General features: G+C 37.0%; 3 protein-coding genes across 4 annotated transcripts; 1 reads left to right on the top strand and 2 right to left on the bottom strand.

Annotated features, from left to right (window-relative positions):
* Positions 1-5046: 5046 nt before the first annotated feature.
* Positions 5047-8963, top strand: LOC126624776 (uncharacterized). The gene is made up of 4 exons (XM_050293919.1): positions 5047-5760; positions 5932-6020; positions 6166-7278; positions 7707-8963. The coding sequence occupies exons 1-4, from the start codon at positions 5550-5552 to the stop codon at positions 8481-8483; spliced, it is 2190 nt and encodes a 729-aa protein (XP_050149876.1). The 5' UTR covers positions 5047-5549; the 3' UTR covers positions 8484-8963.
* A 6179-nt stretch (positions 8964-15142) lies between these two features.
* LOC126626298 (uncharacterized) lies at positions 15143-18444 on the bottom strand. Its single transcript, XM_050295612.1, has 7 exons — positions 18227-18444; positions 18102-18133; positions 17400-17497; positions 17191-17273; positions 16651-16728; positions 16473-16571; positions 15143-15517 (listed from the first exon to the last, which is right to left on the bottom strand). Exons 1-7 carry the CDS (start codon positions 18320-18322, stop codon positions 15257-15259), a joined length of 747 nt encoding a protein of 248 aa, XP_050151569.1. The 5' UTR covers positions 18323-18444; the 3' UTR covers positions 15143-15256.
* Positions 18445-19281: 837 nt separating this feature from the next.
* LOC126629933 (probable fructokinase-7) lies at positions 19282-23089 on the bottom strand. Of its 2 annotated transcripts, XM_050300102.1 has the most exons (7): positions 22827-23086; positions 21772-22016; positions 20899-21111; positions 20604-20801; positions 20340-20480; positions 19867-19983; positions 19282-19648 (listed from the first exon to the last, which is right to left on the bottom strand). In XM_050300102.1, the coding sequence occupies exons 1-7, from the start codon at positions 22846-22848 to the stop codon at positions 19508-19510; spliced, it is 1077 nt and encodes a 358-aa protein (XP_050156059.1). In that variant the 5' UTR covers positions 22849-23086; the 3' UTR covers positions 19282-19507. The 2 variants fall into 2 exon arrangements, with proteins under 2 accessions (XP_050156059.1, XP_050156049.1); XM_050300092.1 differs by lacking the exon at positions 19282-19648 and having other exon boundaries at positions 19665-19983; positions 22827-23089.
* Positions 23090-24100: the final 1011 nt, after the last annotated feature.

Here is a 24100-nt window from a genome sequence, read left to right as displayed (position 1 = left end):
TCCCTTCTCAGCGCTGTCAACTCCTTTCCTGGGTTTTTAATTATTGAGGAAACTCCTCAGCCTTGATGGCTTGTCCCTTGTAATGTTTCTCAGTCTATGAATAAAATCCTACTATCGTTTCCTTAAAAAAAAAAATATTAAAAAAACTCCTTTCTTGGGTTGGGGCGGCGGCACCCCCACCCTTTAATGCTTTCTCTCCTCCCCTTCCGTTGTATTAGCTATATGCATGTGTACTGCTTTTTCGGCGTTCTTCGCTGTCTCCCGGTGTTTTTTTTTTTACCCTTTTTTGCGTTTAAACCCAGTTTAGAAAATATATACAAATGAAGTACGTAGTTGATGGTCATAAGCTAGGAGGCAATGAATTTGGTTATTTCCCTTTTTGCTGGGTTAAATATGATAGGTACTCAGTTGTTTTATTGTATTTTTATTTTTCCGGGACAGGACCACTTTAAATTTGAATTCTCTCTCTGTTTATGTCCCTGATAGATTCAATTTATAGCAAATGTGAGTAGTCAGGAATATGATGTAGGGAGGAATCTGCCAAGTTTTGCACAAAATCTGAATCAGATGACCTCATTCCTTTATTTGATACTCTTATAAAAATTAGATGGATAGAGGATAAGGTAATAAAAGATTCATAAAGTTTGAAAAATGATAAAAAAATCATTTCAAAACTCATATACTATATATCATTGTGTTAATCATGTGACCATGTCCTTCCCAAACCTGAAATTGTCCTAATTCATTTGTTAATTATATTCAGGTTGATGTGTTTTAATATATTGATCACTAAGGATGAGGATGGAGTGTGAAAAGTGGTACCTCTTAATACATTTGACATGTATTCTTAAAATCTGAAGACCGGCTCGAGTTAACTAATATTTTTTTTATACATTTGTTAGATTAATTTATTGTTTTTTTTATCAGCATTTAGGTATTGTTTAACTAGAAGATAAAACTTGTGTATCTTTATAGAGCTCTACTCTTCAACTTCTAATAATTGGGTAGGGCATATGATTTCTACCATATTTTTCACTTCCCTTCCTCTTCAAACAACTTAAATCCCAGTAACGTAAAAAAGGCAAAAATGTCATGTCGAGGAAAGAATAGAAGCATTTAACGTTTTAAGCAAGTGACAATCCTCGCCGGATTCTCTTTGTGAGGATTCCGGAAATCTTCAAATCACATCCGTTCATCGTACATCGTGTGGTAGTAAATTATTGTAAATTCTTTTATTTAAAATTGAATATAAACAGTACCTGACGAAAACTAACCATATAATTTACGATGAACGGATGTGATTGAAGGATCACTGAGATTCTCATAAAGAGGATAGGCCAGACTAGACGCTCTACCTGGTTTGGCCTGTCTCTAGAAGGTCCTACTGAGGGCACCGAAAAATCTCAGTCAAAGTGGGATCTATGCACAGTTTTGGGGTCGCATGGCATGGTTTTTTTTGTCCAATTGTCCTCGACAGCCTTCCCCTGTTGGGAGAGAGATGAGGTTGTTTTTACGCCGAGATATACTGGTGTTTAAACGATTAAATTCAGATCGATTATCAAAATTTAATCAGATAAATTCAGTCATCTAATGAAAAATCAATAAATTAAATTAAGATTGTCAAAATTTAATCATACAAATTCAGTCGTTTAATGTGCTAGTACATCTCATACCTTCTATAACTTTTAGATAGATGATGCATGTAGCTAGCCAGCTGTTACATATAACGTGATGGGTCCAACAAATGTACAATTCAGTTGCATGATTTTAAATTTAAAGGAATTTAATTTGGCGTATTATCATAGATGGGGTCTCTGTACTTCTTGTGCACAAACTAAACTTAGCATAGCAAATGTATGAAAAGGTAAAAATTGGCCAAAAACTTTCCATGTATGAAATTTAAACTGCCTTGTTTTTGTCTGAAATTACGGCAGTGTGAGTATGATACATGGATCACCGTACACCTGCTAATTAGTCTGTTATACTATGAATTGGATATGTTCAACAGAAATCAAATTGTGTTTTCTTGTTTTTTCATTCTTTATGGTTCTTCAGTCTCTCATGAAATAGATTTTAAGAATTAGAAATGTTACAAAATGTGTTGAAACTGACAATCGATTCAGTGTTCATAATTACTATATTTATGGTGTGCATTGCTTGGTATCTATACCATTAGTTTATTTTATACATTTGAATCACTAAATGATCGTCAATTCAAATGATTTTTTGTAAGAATGATCTCCAAATAAAAAGTAACAAATTGAACGGTTTCAATCCCTAAATTAATACAATCAAGATATATTATTTGCAAGAGCAGAATAAGCTCATTCTCCCAAAAGAAAAATACAAATCCTATAGGAAATCCATTCACATAAATGATGTACTGGCTCAAGAAATTAACGAAAAATTAGTGCACTCCCTTCTATATCATCACGTGTGACCATATTATAAGTGCCAGTACATTAGTGCTATGTAAGAATTTCTCTAAACATCGATATTATTGGAATAAGAATATGAGTAAACAATGGGTTTATATTTAGAGTACAGTATCAAAAGAAGTTACGCAATCCAAGCTTTAGGGTTGGCTCAAGTAATCGAGAGAGAATAGAGTAATGGGTTACGATTAAATAAGTTTAGTGTTGTTATGAATGTGCATTTGACTGAAAGATAAGGACAGATCTAAGATTCAATTCTTTTCAATGTGACGCGATATTTAAAAGAAATATTGTGAAACTGATTCCAAATTCAAAAACTAATAATACAATTAGACATTATCATTACGTGTCAACTCTTGTGAGAATGTGAGGACAAAGTCCTAGGTGAGGATCCAAACTATGCAACGATTTATCAGTGAGTTAAGCTATTCCCCATATTGTCACATGTTAGGCTTGAAAAATCGTCATCATACTTGAGATGAGCGTGTGGAATGGAAGGACAAAGTCCCACATTGGTGAGGATCCAAACTATGCAGGGTTCATAAGGAATTAGACTACTTCTTATATTGTCAATTAATTGTATTATAGAAACTCAACTCAACTCTTTCCCTCACTGATCAATCCATTATATTTCTTTTAAGGGTAATGCTAGTGAGACCAAAATTTTAAACTAAATTATGTAAACCAAATGATTTGATTGTTAATGATTGAATTATTAATTAATGATCGATTAACGTGTTCTCCCTGACATTATCCATTTCTTAACGCCGTGGTTTAATTGATCCCAAGAGATTAAGGAGAGAAACCCAAAAAGTTGTTAAACTTGCATAAAAACAAGCGTTTAGGTCGTGAAAATTTCAAAAGTTATAATTAGTTATGAGGATAAGGACTCAATTATTGAAATCAAAGGCACCTTTAGCTTTAAGTTTGACCCATTATGGTACTGTCCTTCAGGCCTGGGTTAAGTTAAACCCTACCCGAGTTAGAGAAAAGAGTAGTGATCTTAACCATGGGTAGCAAGTTAAAATTAAACTCTAGTAACTGAAACTAGAAACTGAAAAAAAAAAAAAAAAAAAAGTCCTTAAACTAAATACATTTAATATTAAAACAGGTTGGATTTAGATGCTCGCGGATCCCCAAGACACCTCCTCGTATATCAAAATCGTTTGGACACTTGTTAATTTGAGCTTACTCACATACATACATATGCGTGACATAGACATAAGAATACAATATACATATGCAATATATGTAGAGATATATATACAGATAAGAAATCATCAGGACGGGAATATTTTAACAAGTACTAGCACACTTATGATCATGACGTATTGAACTATTTTTCTATTATGGGTGAGCGAGATGACTGCATCTTTCATGTCACCATTTTAATAGGGAATTTTAACGAAAAGTATCTGATACTGTTTACTTTAACGAAAAATCATATTTTTAAACTAAAAAGTCAATCCTAGTACTATTCACTTGACCCTTTATTTTGTCCTTATCATTAAAACTCAAAGTTTTCAAGCTCTTTTTATTAATTTTCCTATTTTAATATGAACAATATTTAGATATTTAATGATGAGTAGGAACTTGTACTCAATTTTTTTTTAAATTATTCGTTGTCAATTTATAGAATTTTATATTTATAATCATAACCGTTCAAATTATAAATCATTCTATAAAGATCGTCTTTACAAAAAATCAATTAAAAATAAGATCATAAAGTCATCAAACTGTTTGAAAACAAATGAACAATATTGGTAAAAGTATTACGAACCGTCAATATATTTGTTACAATAAATTGACTAGACAATCTTAGTTTTAATTTATTTTTTGCATAGATGATATTTTCAGTGTGATTCATAGTATGAACGATTCTGATCATAAGTATAAAACTCTGTAATTAAAATATTAAGAATTTTGACTAAAAATTTTAATTCATTTTTTAGTAGCTAAATATTGTTCTTTTAATATTGCGATCGTTCATTGAACCACTAGTGTACACTAAAAAATCACGCTGTGGTGTGTATATACACCGAAAAATCTGTCGAGAGATTGAGACAGAATATAAGGAGAGAGCAGAGGAGGTGCGTGGTCATATCGTTATCTTTTTCATTTCTTTGCAGACCAAAAAAATTCCATTTCCCGATGTGTATCTGAGAGAGAGAGATGACCAGAAGTTGTTTTTTAAGAGAATTTTTTTATTGCAACGGGAACACGAATAGTATATTACGTGTTTTTATATAAATGATAAAAAAATTTATTTTTTAAGTTATTAACTTTTTAACACATATATCTCATCATTTGCATAGTGACACGTAATGTACCTGATGAAATTGAGGTTCCACCATAAAACTAATTGGCAATATGATAAGTAGTCCAAAATTATATAAGCACATAGCAAACATTGTTCCTCACTGATATGACGCAACTCTCAATACACCCCTACATGTGGACAAAAACTGAGTGACGTGAAGCACGTGTGACTGTTGAGCTTCACACGTAGACAACCTTTCTTTGATACCATAATGAAATTGAGGTTACATCCTGAAAAATCTCTCGTTTTCTTGAATGGTCTGGTAAAAGCTTGGGAGTGAGGAGCGTCATGAACCACTAAGATAAAAAAGAGATAAAATGCAGTGTGTGGAAGACAGAGAGAGAAAAGATACCTAAAATGTTAAAAACTCACACTGCTCTGCTTATTAATTTCATCAAATCAAATACAACTCTCTCTTTCTCTCTCTCTCTCTCTCTCTCTCTCTGTGGGTTTATGCTTTCATGGATCCGCTTTTCTTGCTTCTTCTTGATGATCAGTGATCACAGCATCCCCACAAGCTTTTCTTCTGCTATTTTTCCACTCCAAACTCTCACAAACCGTGACCAGTCCTAATCTTACTTTTTTCTCTGCAGTTCGAAAGTCATCAACACACACACTAGCACAAGTACTACTAATTCTGCTTCTAGCTTCTGTCATTTTCATATTTTCATTCCTGTTTTCCTATTTTTGGAGAAACTCTAGCAATTGGTTTCATCCATCCATAGACCACCATATCAATCTTTCTAGTTTCTGTTGAAAGACAAGCAGCAGTTTTCTCCTTTTTTTTACTAGTTATGGGAATGAGGGAGTGGTATTGGGGTTCTGGAAAGTCCTCCAAGAGAGGTAGAGGTGGTGGAGGACGGCCAGAAAAAGACATCACCACATCTTCTGGTTGCATGTGTGCCGTCTTTCAATTGTTTGACTTTCACCAACTTCAGCTTGCCAACCTACACCACCACCACCAACAACCTTCTTTCCACCCAGAAGATCTCACAGTACCAAAAGGTCCTCTCTCTCTCTCTCTCTCTCTCTCTCTCTCTCATGTTTGGTTCTCTTATTGCTGAGGGGGCTTGAACTTAGAGCTGTAGGTGCATCCACCAATGCTCCTAATCGCTTGAGTTACAAGCGCTCGTATGTGTGAGTTATCAATAATTAAGTTTTCCGAATTTGTTTTAGGTGTTGAAGCACCTAGGAACAGCTTGGATTCATCAGAAGGGACATCATTATCATCTATCACAAAAGAAGAAGATAATTTAAACCGTCCAGTAAGTTCTTCAATTTGTCACAGAAGAACTCTTAACACATATATTTTAGTTTTTTAATTTGTTTACCTTTTCGTTTCTTTTTCTTTGGAAAAGCAAGTAATGATGAAAGTAATGATGGAAATGGTCCCCCTTTGTGTGTTTGCAGATTTTGAAATTCCAGAAGGGTATGCAGATCAAAACAACCAAAGCAAGAACTTCTTCGATTGATATTTCATCAGATATTAGCTCACCAGGCATGACAAAGACTCCAAGTTTGGTAGCAAGGCTAATGGGTCTTGACCTTCTTCCTGACCAAACCAACTCACCCTCTTCAACTTCATCATCCAGCACCACCACTCATAAAAAAATTTCAAAGGCCAGCAAACCACTCAAAGGTAGAGCAAGACGACATGTCGTCGACACGAGTGACATGAATACTGCAGACGGAACCCGCTCATTGCCTGAGACTCCAAGGATATCATCAGCCAGAAGATCAGACGTTGATCTTCACCACCGGCTTTCGCTCCAAATCAACAAGGAGAATGCTGGGGTTTCTGAGGACTTGGATTTTTCCAAGTCTTCATACAAAAGGAGGGACTTAAAGCTGATTAATTTTGGGGATCATGAGAACGTGAAAATCCCAAGTCACTACGCTAGGCAAATTGTGAAGCAGGTGAGAGAAAGTGTGAGTAGGAGAGTTGGTTTGGACATCACAAACACCTCCAGACCATCAGTCAACACAGACAACAAGAAGCAAGGCAGAGATGAGCTGCTTCTCCAACTCAAATCCAAGAACATTGCCAATGCTAATGCTTCTGCTGCTTCAAAGAGTGCTTTTGCCAAGGAACGAAGTAGTACTCCAGCTTCTTGTTCTCCCAGGATCAGATTCTTGGAGTCCAACGGTCCCAAAGATCAAATTCAAGCCCTTCCTCCAAAACCCAAATCACCTCTCTCGTCTTTACCTCTAAAGCCAAAGCCTTTGCAGCCATTGAAAGAAGAACAGCAGCAGCAGAAGCAGAAAAGCCAGACTGCTTCAGTTCAGAAGCGCAGACCGAAATTAGCAGATGATATTGGATACGGTCCAAGGATGAGGAATAAGCAGAAGGAAGAAGCATTCGTGAGTCCATCAACTGCTACAAGAGCCATCAAGAATAATCATATTATTCCAGGTGACAAGAAATGCAAGAAAACCCAATTATTGTTGTCAAGCAATGTCCCTACCCTTCTTCCTGTCAAGAAAAATCCTTCACCTCCAGCTACCAAAATTCCCCCAAAACAGGTATGCACGTCGGACACATTACTACATAATTCCTCCCTTTTTTCTTTATCAGATCGATAGTCCAAACTATTCTAATGCCGGTGCAAGCGTTTAGTTACATTGTCTTAACAAACTGACTTTTCTTTACCAAGATGATAGTCGAAATTATTAGTTTGTTAGAATTGATCATATATAGCTGTGGCCAACCCTGTCAAACTGACTTTTTTACCCAGTCGATGGTTCTAATGCACGAGTACATGGGTTAATCACAGTCATGCTACATATTCGTACTTGATTTTATAGGTTCAAAATTTTATTAAGATCATATCTGTACCGATTTTGCATATTATTCTTGGTAGCTAGAAGCATAGAAGTACTTTTACCATTTTATGATTCTATTCTCTTTAACTTATTATTATTATTTGTTGCAATGTGTTACACAAATAAAGGAGCAGGCACAACAAGTAATATCTGACGCCCAACAATCGAAACGTAGGCCGTCACGGTTATCTAGTTCCACGAGCCAAACGTACTACAAACATCAACAAGTGTCCCGGCCCCCCCACGTGCTCGCCACCCAAGACTGCATCAAGTTTACCGGCGACATTCCTAACGGTAACACCGGCACCACCATCAGATCAGCCACCGGTGCTGGTGGAGCAGAGGCAGAGATGCACCTGTACGTCACAAGAATCATAGCCCGTACTGGCATCGATAAAGACACCCTAGTCTCCTTCACAAATTGGTTCTCTCCTTCCCATCCCCTCGACCCCTCCATTTTTTACCACCTCGAACACTCTTTCTCTACCACTAGTATTACCACCACTAGCGGTAAAAACGAGTTTTCCAGTCAGCTTGGTCATAGGTGGAACAGAAAGTTACTGTTTCACCTTGTGGATGAAATTTTGGTGGAATTTTTGAGACCCTATATCAACTTAAAGCCATGGGTTACGAGCTCAAATAATATTCAATTTGAACATTGCAATGGTATGCGTATCAATGGGTCGCATTTGATCAACATTTTGTGCTACAAAATTCAGAGCTTCCCATCTGTTGACTGTCAAGTTCTCGATGACATCGATGCATTAATCGACAAGGACTTGCCGGAATCAAAGGTGCAGAGCGAAATGGCATTTGAGGAAGAAGGAGAAGGGATTGTTAGGGAGGTAGAGAAGGACATTTTAGACACTCTCATACATGAAACGGCTATGTCCCTATTGTTTTGAGTATTACATCCCCAAGATTTTAGTCCAAAACGGCAACATAGCATGGTAAGGTTTGGGTTGTATGCAGGAGGAAGGGTCAGAGGAGAGGACTGGGGTCACATGGGTGGATCACGTGATGAGATGCTATCGGTCCGGGGGAATAGTTTTGAGTTGTGGGGTTGTGGTTGTGGGGGTCGTGGCAGATTGGGAGCTGTAAAAAGCCAGGAGGAGGCTGAATGTTTTGACAGCCCGACAACCTTGGCAGACGACCCTCAGAGGAATCCATTCGCTTCTCTCCAACCCCTTTCTAATTTGTATATTTGCTTTCTTTTAATTTCAAATTTTTTATATATAAAGTTCCAAGTTACAAGTACATCTTGTTTTTTCTGAACAGATTCAATTTTATAAATTATAATATTAAGTTAATATTTACATATATGGTGCATTCAGTTGTATTACTATTAACTGAAAATAAGTAAGGGACTGGATTTCCATCCATGCGTTTTGGGTTTGAAACTCCTCATTTTCTATGTTCATTTGTCAATTTGTTTGTATTTGGGATTGCAAAGGGTACATGCCAGGAGAATCTATAAAGGATTTGGTTCTTAAATCATATGGGGTCTGAGCTTGTAAGTTGATTAATATGTCAACCAAAACCTGTGATCAGTTGCGTTTCATGCGCAATTTTTAAATACACACACTCCTTATTTTTTGGTCTTCACTTTTAACTAATGTCTATTTAGGATAAATTGCGGTTTGACTTCCTAAACTATTATCCCAGTTTGAATTAACCTCCTGAACTACTTATATAAAAAAATAAAAAAAATAACCCATGAACTATTTGAAAGAAAAAGCCAATTAACCCCTTGCCGTTATATTCAGTCAACCATTTCGTCAAATTTAAGGGCAAATTAGTCTTTTCATCATCAATTCTTACTTGTTAGTTATAACCACTAATAAAATAATGACACGTGAACACATAATAATTCAAAAACTTATAGCATAATATGAACCATAAAGAAACGAAACGTTTACATAACGAACCATTTCACATTGTCTTTACACATTATTATGTGTCCACATGTCATAATTTTATGGGTAAATTACATAGTAGCCCCTCAGGTTTGAGGTCTATTGCAATCTTATACAACATCTTTAAAACATTTCACTTTCATACCTCAAGTACTATTTTATTTCAATTTCATACAACCGTTATATTTTCCATCCATGGATCTGTTAAATGCTGACGTGGCTGCCAAATGTCTGCCACGTGGCAAATAAAATAATTTTTTAATTTTTTTTTAAAAAACCTGTCTGCCACATATCCCTTTTTTTTTCTTCTTCTTCTTCTTCTTCTCTTTCTTCTTCTTCTTCTGGGTTCGGTCCCTTTTTTTTCTTTTTCTTCTTCTTCTTCTTCTTCTTCTTCCTCCTCCTCCTTCTCCTCCTCCTCCTCCTCCTTCTCTTCTTCTTCCTCCTTCTTCTTCTGGGTTGCAAGGGGTTCGATCATCCTTTTTTTTGTTTTTTTTTCTTCTTCTTCTTCCTCCTCCTCCTCCTCATCTTTCTTCTTTTCTTCTTCTTCTTCCTCCTTCTGGTTCGGTCCTTTTTTTTTTCTTCTTCTTCTTCCTCCTCCTCCTCCTCTTTCTTCTTCTCTTCTTCTTCTTCCTCCTTCTTCTTCCTCCCATCTCCTCGCCCCCATACCTACACCTTCAGCCCAAAACTCATACCTGCACCTTCAACCCAAAACCCAGAAAAAATGAAAAAGAAGAAGAACCCCAATCCCATATCCCCCCACACCCAGATCCCATTAACCCCCCTCCTTATCTTCCCCCCGTGAAACCCAGAATCCGCCCCTCCCCCCGCGCGAACCCAGATCCCCCCTCCTCCCCCTGCGCGAACCAAGATCCCATGCATCGTCTACCATCCTCCACCCCCGTGAACCCCCCAACCCAAAAAGAAAAAATCCACCCCCTGCCCCCGCAAACCCCCCCAAACCCAGAAAGAAAAAACCCCCCTCCCTCCCCCCGCGACTCAACCCCCTTCCGCACCCACCCTCTTCCCTCCTCTATACACCCCCCACTCCTTAAATCCACACCCATTCCTCCCACCTCACGACCCCGGCGATGACGGGATCTGGGTTTTTTTTTTTTTTTTCCTGGGTTGCAAGTAGGGGGTCGGGGGAAGAATATGAAAATGGGGGAGAAGACAGGAGGAGGAGGAGGGGTGGGGAAGACAAACTGAAGGGCTTTTTTTTTTTCTTTCTTTCTCTCTCTCCTGGGTTGCAGGGAAGAAGATGAAGATGGTGTGGGTTGATGGGAAAAGAGAGTAGGAAGAGGAGGGATAAAGTTTCAGTTTTTTTTTTTTTTTTATTTTTATTTTTATTTTTAATTTAGAAGATTTAGGTTTAAAAAAAATAAAAAATTATTATTTTTGCCACGTGGCACAAATGTAGCAGCCACGTCAGCATTTAATGGATTAATTGACGGAAAATCTAACGGATGTATTATTTTGAAATAAAATGGTACTTGATATATGAAAATGAAATGTTTCAAAGTTGTTGTATGAGGTTGTAATAGACCTCAAACCTGAGGGGCTACTATGTAATTTACCCTAATTTTATTGGTGGTTATAAGTGACATGTAAGAATTGATGATAAAAAGACTAATTTGCCCTTGAATTTAACAGAATGATGGACGAAATCTAACGACAAGGGGTTAATTGGCTTATTTCAAATAGTTTAGGGAGTTAATTTACCAAAAAATAATTCAAGAGGTCAATTTCAACTGGAGCAAGAGTTCAGGGGGTCAAACGACAATTTACTCGTCTATTTAACATAGTTGTTCTCGCCACTTAGTACTATGATCTAGTGGTATTCCTCTTTACTTGTAAGAGAGAGGTCTTAGGTTCGATTCTCGCCGAAGGTAAATTTGAACCACATTATTGCTAGCTCATTGTGAGGTTAAACCCACCCCCTTCCCTTTAGTGTAAATGATATCGTTTGTTAAAAAGAAGAAAAAAAACATAGTTGTTCTCTGAAAGCTAAATCATGGTACCGCATATAGATACAAGTATATCTTTGGTTCATTGACACTCAATCTCTACTTTGCTGAAAAAGATGACACTTGATTTTTATTGTACTAAAAGAGGTTTTGAGGGCAAATATAAACCAGAGTTGCGAATAACAGTAATATCCTATATAAATTACATAGAGAAGAATTGTGTTAAAAAATGCACAACTTATGCACAAAGTGCGCCTGAAATATTAAAAAAAAATGTGTTTCAACTATATGCACACAATGCAACCAAACTCTTATGTATATACGAAATCGTTATAATAATTTAATATCACACTTGTCATTTATGTAAATCAAACTTAATAACTTTTCGCTTATGAATGTAGAGAAATATCACTAAATTTTATTATTAAGTGCTATATCTAATTAATCATTAAATTTTAAAAATATTATTGTCTATCAGATAAAAAAAAACTATGTCGACCACAGGGTCACATGTCGGGCCTAAACAAAACAGTGTGGCCTAGACAGGGGAAAGGACGCATACTGCAAATTTTATAAAAAAAAACACTACTCACACTACTCTCTGCCCCTCTAATTCTAGCTAGGGAAGCTTATCTTAATTAACTAGGCTAGAGGAAGTAAAATCACCATAATCAAGATTATAGGGGGCATAACTGCAAAGATTCCTATGCATTTTTTTTAGGGAACTTTAACGAAAAGCACCCGGTACTGTTCACTTTAACGAAAAACTACATTTTTACACTAAAAAGTCAATCTTGGTACTATTCACTTTACCCTTTATTTTGTCCTTATCATTAAAACTCAAAGTTTTCAAGTCATTTTCATTAGTTTTTCTTTTTTTTTATGGGCTATTATTATAACATGCTAGTCATTTAGTAAGTAAGGTTCCAAACTAAATGATAAGGGAAGTCCTCACAATGGGTGGATTCATTTATGGACTCAGTTGATCCCGGCTTCAGGGATCACCTGAAAGTTTGAGAAACGCCTATGAGGACTTTTGAGGACCATCCAACACTATGAACAAGTAGTAAAAAAGAGAAGACTACCCAATATTAAAATCTTGAATCCAACACAACTTACAACCATTGACAAAATGAAAGCTTATGATAATATAGGGATTTAGTTGCCATTTAATGTTTCCAATAATAATCTTACATATACCTGTAGAGATCTCATAACATATCATGGCAGTGAGCTAAAACGTGCTGCAAATATATAGGAAATTCAAATAAAATGATATGCAAATAACACGTATACGTTGTCATGCATGTGGGTTGGTGCATATATAATATACATAGGGTTTAATTATTGGTCCTGATGATGCAGATAAATAGGGTGGGAGATCTGAGGGTTTGACTGCATCCAATTAAATGATGTTTAAGTGTTTGGGGGCAAAGACTTGAAGTTTATGGATCTGTATTTTTCTAAGTTTCCCTTCAAGTGTCTGTGTCACATCCCGGCCCAGGACGGACCACTTCTCGGGCTCGTTCCACCACCGTAGCACGATATTGTCCACTTTGGGCTTACCATTCCCTCACGGTTTTGTTTTTAGGAACTCACGAGCAACTTCCCAGTGGATCATCCATCCTGGGAGTGTTCTGGCCTCCTTCTCGCTTAACTTTGAAGTTCCTACGGAACCCGAAACCAGTGAGCTCCAAAAAAGCCTCGTACTAGGTAGGGATGAGAATATACATTTAAGGATCACTCCCCTGGGCAATGTGGGATATTACAATCCACCCCCCTCAAGGGGCCCGACGACCTTGTCGGCACACCACGGCCAGGGTTAGGCTTTGATACCATTTGTCACATCCCGGCCAGGGCAGACCACTTCCCGAGCCCGTTCCACCACCGTAGCACGATATTGTCGGCTTTGAGCTTACCATTCCCTCACGGTTTTATTTTTAAGAACTCACGAGCAACTTCCCAGTGGGTCACCCATCCTAGGAGTGCTCTGGCCCCCTTCTCGCTTAACTTCGAAGTTTCTACGAAACCCGAAGCCAGAACTCCCAAAATACCTCGTGCTAAGTAGAAATGAGAATATACATTTAAGAATCACTCTCCTGGACGATGTGGGATGTTACAGTGTGGATATATATTATAATCACAATAAGTTTATCAAAATTTCGTACCCTTGAAACAATTTAACCCTAAAGAGTACGAGCGATTCATGAGGCAGGCTGACGATGGAGGTCACAATTTATTAGAGTTTGGATGGATCAGTCGAGACAGTGCCTGTGCCCTTCTGCATGGAAAGAACATGCTATAACTGTTGCAAGAAATTAGATAGCGATAGGAGTAAATTAAAATGTCACAAACAAGTACTTGTTCATACCTAACGTTATGTTTTCGTGTAAAAACAATTTACTCCACCAGATCTTGATGAACCCTCACGCATGAATGTGATTTCCATGGGAACTTGTGCACCACATCTAACTGTAACAAGTTCAAGTTCTATTTTAAAACTAATTAGCAAAATTTCATCGTTTTCCCGACGAAAATTTGTCCTTCAAATCCTCAAATTAACTCTCTTGACGTGACAAATAATAAGAGAGTGCAGATGGGCACTGGAAAGCTAATGATGGAGACTTGAGTTGCAGGCAATTTAAGGAGTGTGGCCTAACTTCCAGAAGATCTTAATGCCAAAATAAATGGAAAATTTGATGACACCACAGGGGCTTGACCAACTTACTGAGTAGTGAGTACACATCTTCATCCCAGCTAGTCTTTTGACGTATGATTGTTACCGTACACAAGGTCGGGCTACGGTGGCCCGCGACTGTGCAATATGAAGGAGGATTCTCTCCCTTCTAATTTCTCTCATCTTCCCTTCTATTCTATTTGAACGGTTACCGTTTAGCTACGTTAACATCTTATATTAATTTTTTATAGAGATAATAAGATAAAAAATAGTATGTAAAAGGAGAAAAGAGAATCTTACTCCGTGCAATATGGCCGAGGCATTAGGACATGGAATGAGCCTGCCTATGAGTCTGTCTATCTAAACTACTCTATACTTAGCAAGTGGGAGCAGTTCCTTGTAGCTTGGGACCAGATATTCGGTAGGCTCATTTTGATACGGCAACCCTCACACCGAGTAAGATTGCGTGTGGTTTAGATGGAACCAAAGTACAATCAGTCCTATACTTTTGAGAGAAATGTCACACAAATAACGTGGCTTAGGCACCTGTACACAAGTTTTTTTTTTTTTTTTTTTTGTGTTTTTGTAGAAAAAATTAATCTCAATCAGATTTAAGTATAATTTCAAAAGTTGTTTACCCTCATTTGTTAGAATAGATGTGTGAATAACATTACTCTTGCCTAATTCATATATATATTATAAACCTCCACACGTGTGAAAAGACTTGAATGTCCTAAACGAGTGACTGGTCAAAAGCATAACTCTAACTTCAACGTCGTACCCAGTGCACAAGGCTTCTGCTTTACGCAGGGTCAAAAGCATAACTCTAACTTCAACAATCAAACTAAATTATCACTCATCACAAGGGATGGATTGTCTAACCTACTGCGTTCCGGATCCAAATTCTCCTCTCTTCTTAGTCTAGCTTAGAGATGAACAATTAACGTCTACATGATTGATTCTTGCTCGATATTGGTAACATACACGGGTGCGAAGAAGCAACGAGAAGTTAGAAAGGTCAGCTTGCATTTCTCATATCAAATGCTAGAGACAATTAAAGAATACAGGGGGAGAAAGATGGACGAAAGAATATATCCAGTAATTGAATGAGAATAACACTCCTAAGCATCAAACCCTGCCCCTGTCCATCCCGGCGGAGGAGGTCCTCTACCCTTGGGCACAGCTCCAAGTCCCTTCCCTCTTCCGTGGAACTGACTTTTCTTCTTTCCTCTTCCTTCTCCCTCAACCGGAGGCTGTTGATTGTGCCCGTTCGCGACCGAAACATTTCCACCATTTCCTGGATTAGGGATGTTTTGAGCGACTCCACCTGATTCTTTTGATCCCGGAACTGTAGGAGCATCTGGACCCATTGATTTCCCATCCTAAACACAGTTCCAAGCTCAAACTATTAACATTTTCATACTAAATTTTATGACATACATATATAAGCATTTGAAAATTACCCAAGTTGGTTGCCAAGTATAAGATATTCGAAAAGTATGAGTAGCTTCTTGCATGTAATGGTTCATGGAAAGAAGTGGTTTAATGTTTCTCCTAAAGGGCCAAACAATAATTCCTTACCCGGCTTGTCCTCTCCCTTGACCACCCCCGGGGGCCATCCTCTTTTCCTTTCCGGGGATAAGTCTTCAAATCTTACCGTTTGAGAGCCACAACACCCTGTGCTAGATGTGTGGATGTCTTTTAAGATTAATCTAGCTATATAGAGGTGATTCTTAATCTTTCTTTCATTTCGTCATTGCCTCTAAGTGCCTGTTTTGCGGGTCGATTGTAGGGGATGGCGGTTAATCACCCTTGCTCATAATCCCCAAGACTAACAGTCAGACAACCTATTTTCTTTCTTCTTTAGCTTCTTTTCAAGGTTACCAAGGACTTCACAGAGATAGCGGAGGTCAAATGAAGTTCCAAGATAGTATCCAACGCAGGGATAGAAAGAGGAACCATAGTACCACTGGAAGAAGGAAGAAAAAACTGGCGTGGGAACATCTACTGACAAACCATTTCAAGGCATGAGTGTGGAAGTAATGATTCTAATGAAATCTACTCCAAACTTCCAATGTAATATCCTAGATTCCAATGTGGTATCTTTCCAACCGTAATGAAAATAACCTTTTCTTCATCTGATAAACAGGCCTGATGCAATACTACCTTGAATACTGATGAATTACACACACACACACACACGAGGGCCATGAGTAAACTGTGGTATAATAGTTGATTCTCAAAAACCATGAAATCTACGCCAACTAATATCAAATGGCAATGCCATCCAACCCATTCAAGATGTTCTAAATATAAATAAATAAAATGGGAACTTACATGAGAAACGGAAGCTGATGATCTGCTTGGGTTCATAGCTTCAAGTCGTCTTTTTAACTCCTCCAGTCTATTAAACTGAGAACTGCTGCTTTCTTGCACCTGTTGAAACAACAACAGTGTCAAAATAATTTGTCAAGTCTGTAACCTCCTCAAGGACACATGTAACAAAGAAATATACCAGTTGGTTTAAGTCTTCACATAGCTGCTGCTTGATAGCTTCCTCGTCCTTTACAGCCTGTAATGCTGCTTCCCACACCTGAAATACATCAAAACAAACAGCTATCAGACTGCATAAGGAACAACATTCATGCACTTATTAAAATGATTTTACCCAACCATATTCGGCTGTGTGTACAAGCATCAATCTCTATCCATTTTTGCGATGAATCTTGATTCATGTGCCTTCATCTATCCCTGATAAAATATGTTTGGTAGGTCTAAATAGTTAATAAGCTTACTTTTCAACTTGAAACTCCACCACATCACCGAATACAATCATACGCTTACCAATAATCAGACAAAACTAGACAAATTTATTTGAAAACTTTGAGCTTTAAATATCCGAGGTCATCCTGGTCAAGAGGAATGAAAATGGTACTAATTTTCGTGAGCACTTGGGAAACAGGCAAAGAGTTTTGTTCAATATTTATGAACGTCAAACAGAATTTTACAATGTAAGGATAAAGAAAATCCGTTTCTATAATTAAAAGGGACAAACCTTTCGTGCCTGCTCTTCCTTCAGCTTGGCGGCATGAATTTTCTCCGTTGACATCTCTATTTTCTTCCTCAAATGTTCAAGAGCTTCAAAAGATGCACCATACACACAAAGTAAAAGGCAAAAAACCAATCAATCAACTGTGATACAAAAGAAGAGGAAAAATCATAAAATCAAAGAATGAGAGTAACTAACAATGATAATGCAGCAACCTGATTTTTTTGGCCCAGCTGTGAGTTTCATCTCCATTGACAACTGTGCCAGCTCTCGTTCGACATCACGAATTTTAGAATAGTTTTCTTCAATATATCTGAACGAATCAATTGTCTCAAATCATAAATCACCGAATCTTACTGAACACGGACAATTATAGTAAAGGCAATGCCTATTCAAACAAACTCGAGAAGCACAAAAGTGTAAGAATAAAAGACGACAGAATCCAAAACTCAACTTTTCCCCAAGCTCCCCAACTCTAAATATGTATTACCAAACACTTCTACATTTCCAATTTCAAGGCTCAAAAACATGTGAACCCGAAGGACCAAAGATAATCGAAGAAAGCTTCCAATTTTCAATATGTTGACTTTCCTAGTTCCTAAACCTCTTGACCACAACTTGTAAAATCCTCGAATCGATAACCAAACACTTTCACATTGCCACTGTATCCAATTAATGTACTAAATCTCTCTTAACTTACAGTTTATACCTAAAGTACTCAGATTTCTAGGATGCTAGTTCATCAAACAATTTGCATTTCTAAACATCACTAAAACTCAACATTCAATGATCATCTGATTCATTTCATAGATTACAGCAACCCTAATTCACTGCATTACTGATTAAACGCACAATTAAAGCAATAATAATTCCCTAAAACGATCATTATACATTACACTGAAATCAAATACACTAACCTTCTTAATTGAAGCTGTTCGTTCTCGATTATCTGCAACAACAAAAAAACCACAACCAACACACATTCAACAAATTACCTAGAAATTTAGAGAGAGAGAGAGAGAGAGAGGAGAGAAAGAAAGACCTTCTCAGTGTAGGTGATGACAGAAGCCTCGCGAGCAAGGCCGTCGGGTCCGATCTCAGGCTGCAGCGACGGATTCAAATTCGAATTCGACGCCATTCTTCCAACTGGAATTTGAATCAGAAGAGCAACCCAAGCCAAAGCAAATGGCTTCTGATTCAAACTCTCATTTTCTTCTTCCTTTTCTCTTCAAAAGACGTGATTATCCTTTTTATTTGGATTCCTTAATTACTGTTTGATTGTGATTGGTTAATACGGCTGGCTTATCATTGTTCGGGTTCGGGTCGTTTCGAACGTGCGGGTCACAATTCCCGCGAGATTAATTGTAATGTCTAAACTACCCCTGTGATCTGGATCCACACCATCGTTCGTGGATCGTTGGATCTTGTAGGTAGATCATGTGCTGCTGCCGACATCACATTCGTTAACTTGGTGGTTAAAAAGTCCAACTAATTTGTGTACAACTAACCTTAAGTAAGTTCCACTAATATTTTTTTAAGCAAAACTAATGAAAAAAGTTAAGTTTGAAAACTTCGAGTTTTAACGATAAGGACAAAATAAATGGTAAAATGAATAGTATCATGATTGACTTTTTAGTGTAAAAATGTGGTTTTTTGTTAAAGTGAACAGTACCGGAATTTTTTTCGTTAAAGTTCCCTATTTTTTACTCGGATTTTCGCCATCATTCTTGTAGTTGCATTGCGATAACGTTAGTCCAATCTGTCAGATGAGGCAAAATTTCTTCAATTTAACTGACAAATTAGACTAAATTGAGAAAATTAAGAAAAATGTGAAATCTCGAGTGAACAACGTAGGTTATGACATTTTAGTCAAAGTGGTTCTTGAGATTAGCATAGTTTCTCATTTTGGTCCCTAAAATTTGAAATCGATGGAAGGGTCCCTGAGTTTGTTCACCGCCAAAATGATTGAAGATGGACAAACTCATGGACCACTTCTATCGATTTTAAATTTGATGCACCAAAGAGAAGAGTTATATGAATCTTAAGAACTATTTTGACTAAAGAGAAGAGTTATATCGATTTTAAAAGCTACGATGCTGACAATTTGAACTTGAAATTTTTTATTGGCAGTGGTTTACATAGTAAGCACCAGTGTATCCTACGACAGAGACACCTCCGAGTTAAATCGAAGGGTGGGGTTGAATCGAAAATTTATAGCAGGGAGGTCTCCAGGAGCAACAAGCTCAATGGTATCTCAGCAAAGAAACTCAAATTAACACACAAATTACACTACGATTGATACATGAATTCCGACTATTGTCTTCTAGTTTTTCTCAGCAGCCTGCTTTAAGCACTGGAGCACAGCTTCTCTCGTCGGCATTGCAGGAATGGCTCCTCTTTCTGTTACTGTGAGCGCACCGCATGCATTTGCGAAGAGTAGAGCTTCTCGTAGCCCCTTCTCATCCTGCGCGGGAAATTTATACAGATGCCGGTAGATGATCGAAAATGAAAACATACAACAGTCTAGACTATGTACAAGAACAATATTACATTGTTTCTTTTTCTGAACAGAACATTTAGATACGAGGACTGATTGAGATTCAAATTCGAGTGACTATGAAAATAATCTACCGGAAGATGCATGGACGGATTTTTCTCAATCCCGGGAAGAACTATGCTTACCTGAAAAAGATTCAAGTTAGAAGCTATGCTGTCCAGTACCCCACCGACGAATGCATCACCAGCACCAGTTGTGTCAACAGCTTTAACTTTAACACCACCAACCCGGCCGTGAAATTTCTGACAGAAATTTAGTTGATGTCAATTTTCTCATAACCAATCATTTTGATAGAGAAGATAAAAGGCAAATCACATTCAGAGTGTTCAATTAATTTTCTTCAACAAAAATATAGATGCCTCTTGAACAATAAAATCATGGCGTGGTATTGACACCGATGACTTTGTAACGGTTCCCATTTATTCCAATAAATAAAAGTACAACATGATGACAAACTTTTACAGTTGCTATCTTATATGACGCAGAAGGGACAATGACAAGATTGTTCTAAAAACGACCCATTTTAGTCAAGAAGATGATAAGTGAGTTCTTTACCACGAGAAACAAAAGATGCTGAAAAAAAAAGGGACAAACCTACCTGAGTGTAATATCTGCAACCCTCTGAACCCTCAGTTACTACCAACAGTCTAAGATTGGGATGAAATAGCTTCGTTAACACCACATTATCATCATAAGGATCATCACCACCAGTCAGGAATCTAATTTCATCCTCGCTTATCTGCAAGTTTGACAAACAAAAACACCTGATGAGAACCAAGGATAAAGATACAAACAGAAAATTTACAACTACGCAACAGCTAATAACTTCCGTACATGAATTTTGTGTTTCCAGGTACCATACCTTGATTATATCTGCTTGATCCCATATACTCATTATGCCTTTCCGTGCAGCATCTTCCGACGGCCACAACGGCAATCTTAAATTTGGATCATAAGAAAGGATGCAACCAGACTCCTTGGCAATTTTCATAGCAGCTAGATGGGTTGACCTGCATGGTTCATCAATCAAACTAATTGAACCATAATGGAAGATCTTTGCCTGCAGTCAATATTATCTGAATCAGTTTCCAACAAATGGGTAAGCTTCATATTTTGTGTGCACTGTTTTGTAATTAAGTTGAAAAAGAAAGCCACACCTTCTTAATTAGATTTATGTCAAGCTCTGATTCACGTAGAAGCATATCAGCACTTGGATGACGGAAAAACAGGAATTCACGCTCTCCATCAGCTCTGAGTGTAACAAAAGCCAATGCAGTTCTTGCATTGGGGTCAAATCGAACACCAGAATTGTCAACATTGTTTTGTTTTAGAATGTCAGACAACATGTATCCAAATTCATCATCGCCTACCTGGAACACAAGTTTTTATAAGTTAAATCAAGGAGCCTCCCACATTAAAATATCCCTTCATAAAGAAAACTTTGGAAGCTTTAAGACTATGCAATGTCAGGAGCCACTAAAAGCCCTTAGGTTCCATGAGAAGATACGGTCCTTATCAGATTTGAGAAGGAAGTTAGTTCAAAATATAATTTAAAACTAATAAGGACTCCGAATGCAGAGATCAGATGTAAAAGACGTCCCCTGAAACGGAGAGAAAACATCGTTCGAATTACATTTCCGGAGATTATGAAATGGGGTACATCCAAAATGTGAGAAAGATGCATATTTGAACCACGTTATGCTCAACAAAGTCAACATAGAGTTGAACCGTTGGGAAGTTTCAGTAAAAAAGGTTGAATACGTCCTTCTATGTTTCATGTCTTACACATGTGGAACAAAATGTTACTAGAGAAATCCTTCTTCATAACAGAAATCCCAGGAAGAAAGACAAAGGCCAAATGAAGAAAGCAATAAAACTAGGGTGGTACTATCCACACACCCCCTATTAATTTTAGATCCTCCTCAATTCATTCAATCCGGCCGAAAATTGAGAGGGTTGTGTGGATAGCACCACCCTAAAACTATCTTAGAAACTAGCATCCATAATAAAGAGGACAGAATCTAGTTCACCTTGCCTATGAAACCTGCTGAACCACCCAGTCTTGCAACACCAACAGCGACATTAGCAGGAGCACCACCAGGAGCTTTTTGAAAAGCAGATGCTTCAGCAAGTGAAACTCCACTAACTGTGGGCACAAAGTCGATTAGCATTTCCCCGAAGCAAACAACCAGGGACTTGTCATCTTGTGACCCTCCTTTTTTATCTGAGGATTCATCTTTAGAATCTTCACGCAAAACCAATTTTTTGTCCTGAGCTGCAGTCACATCATTTAAGAAGTATTAATCAAACCGCAAAGAAGTTCAACAAGCTATATGCACGCCACGATGTTGCACATGTACTAGTCCGCCATGGAATATGTTTAAAGTTAATTAATACGAAAACTTTCTTATCGTCTATGCAATTAATAAAACAATACTGCAAGCTAAAAATCACACAGTTGCTCCAAGTGGGACTATGTTAGAATCAAGTCACCTTCTTTTATCCAATTCTGTAAAACCAAACTACAGATTAAGTGATTCGGAAACTCGAAACTGTATGTTTAGTAAACAAAAGTTGTTCATCTATACAAAGCATCTGTTACCCGACTAATTCTTTATTGTTTTAATTGTGATTTTTTAAACAGATCACAGATCAACTACCAAACAAACACATGCGCAGTGTAAATCCTAATACACAGTGAATCCAAACGAAGCAAGAAACAGTTTTTCCAATACAGTAAGATTCTGAATCGCATACTAGAAAGCATATACAACCATCACATCAATTTTTCACTTCAAAAAAAACGGATTCAATAAAAAACGTAAAGAAAAAAGATTGATTGTTGCGAAAGATGGATCAAAAATACAGAAACCCAATACAAAGAAATGCCCAAGAATTCAGAAATCATCAATCTTTTCTGCAAATCTGCAATCTTTCAGCTAACAAAAGTAACCCGAAGAACCCAGATGTGAAATCTCCTAATATAAATACCAAACGGATCGAAATCCCAATTTTAATCAGGACGTACCAACATGATCATAAACATCGTATTATAATCAAAACATGGAAGGAAGATTAAACGAACCTGGGGCGAGATTATTAGCCATGGCAGGAATGGAATTGCAGAGATTGAAATTCAACGAGAGAGCAGAGCATGCAAGAAGAAATGGAGAGATAGAGAGAGAGAGAGAGAGAGAGAGAAGGTTTAGTGTTGGTGCAGTGGTAGTTGTAGTTACAGGAGGAGCTGTAATTGGGGGGTAAATTTGCGATCTTGAAGTCGTCGGGGGACTCTCAAATCAAAAGCTGTTAAAAGAAAGAAAGCAAACAATGGTATATGGAATCTGGCCATTTTTAGATTTTATACTACGTATCATATACACGGCTTATTCTTACTTGTCTTGCCTAAATCTTGCCTGTCTTTTCTGTATAATTATTGTGTGGTGTTCAATATTAAGCGTGCAGTATAGTTAATTCACCTGTTAAAATAATACTATTAGTATCATTTGGTATTACGATTTAATAGTATTTTTTTTTTCAGTGAGAGATCTTACGTTCAAAACGAATTTGAACCACATTATTGCTAGTTCATTGTGAGGCTTAACCCATTCTTCTGTCTTTTAGTGTAGATAATATTTTTTGTTCAAAAAAAAAATATCACTAATGATAGGTTTTTTAACTTCAGATTTTTTTTTAATTTTATTTAATTTTGTACTATTATTTTTTATAAGAAAACAAATAATAGTATAGTATAATTTAAATTACAAGAAAATTCAAATTTGGGTGCAAATAAAGAGCATGTAGCTCTAATCTATCGACTCATGCATGAATTGATTGAAATGTATATTATTTTCTCATCTTTAGAGTTTTTATATTTTATCGATCTTGTAATTTTAAATTAAGGGGAGAATTTTCGAATTTCAGTGCAGATAGTGAGCACACAACTCTAATCAATTTATTTATGTCGATATTTTTTCTCTTTTAAAGTTTTATTTTTATCCAATAATATATTTACACTAATGATTATGAGATTTAGGTTAAACAACATAATGATCAGCTAATATAAATTAATATCGAACCCGTTAGGCATAAAATCAAACCTAAAATTAAATAAAAAAATAAAATCATTGAACCACTTTTCTGGACGATATCTTTTAAAGGTTAGGACCACTACATATCTTCCAACAACTACATATCAACTTTATATATGAACTCACGTTCATATTTTATTACCACAAAATAAATTGTTGGTCTATTTCTAGACGAACACATAGAATAAATTACAAGAAAATTCATCCAATTGTCTATTTTAGAATTTTAAAGTCGCCTAGTCGACGTGTGAACCAATCTTCTATTACCAAA

The sequence above is a fragment of the Malus sylvestris genome, chromosome 1, assembly GCF_916048215.2.
Source record: "Malus sylvestris chromosome 1, drMalSylv7.2, whole genome shotgun sequence".
Classification (NCBI taxonomy): Eukaryota; Viridiplantae; Streptophyta; class Magnoliopsida; order Rosales; family Rosaceae; genus Malus; species Malus sylvestris.
Note: the sequence above shows the minus strand (reverse complement) of the source record. Positions and strands in the feature narration are given on the sequence as shown.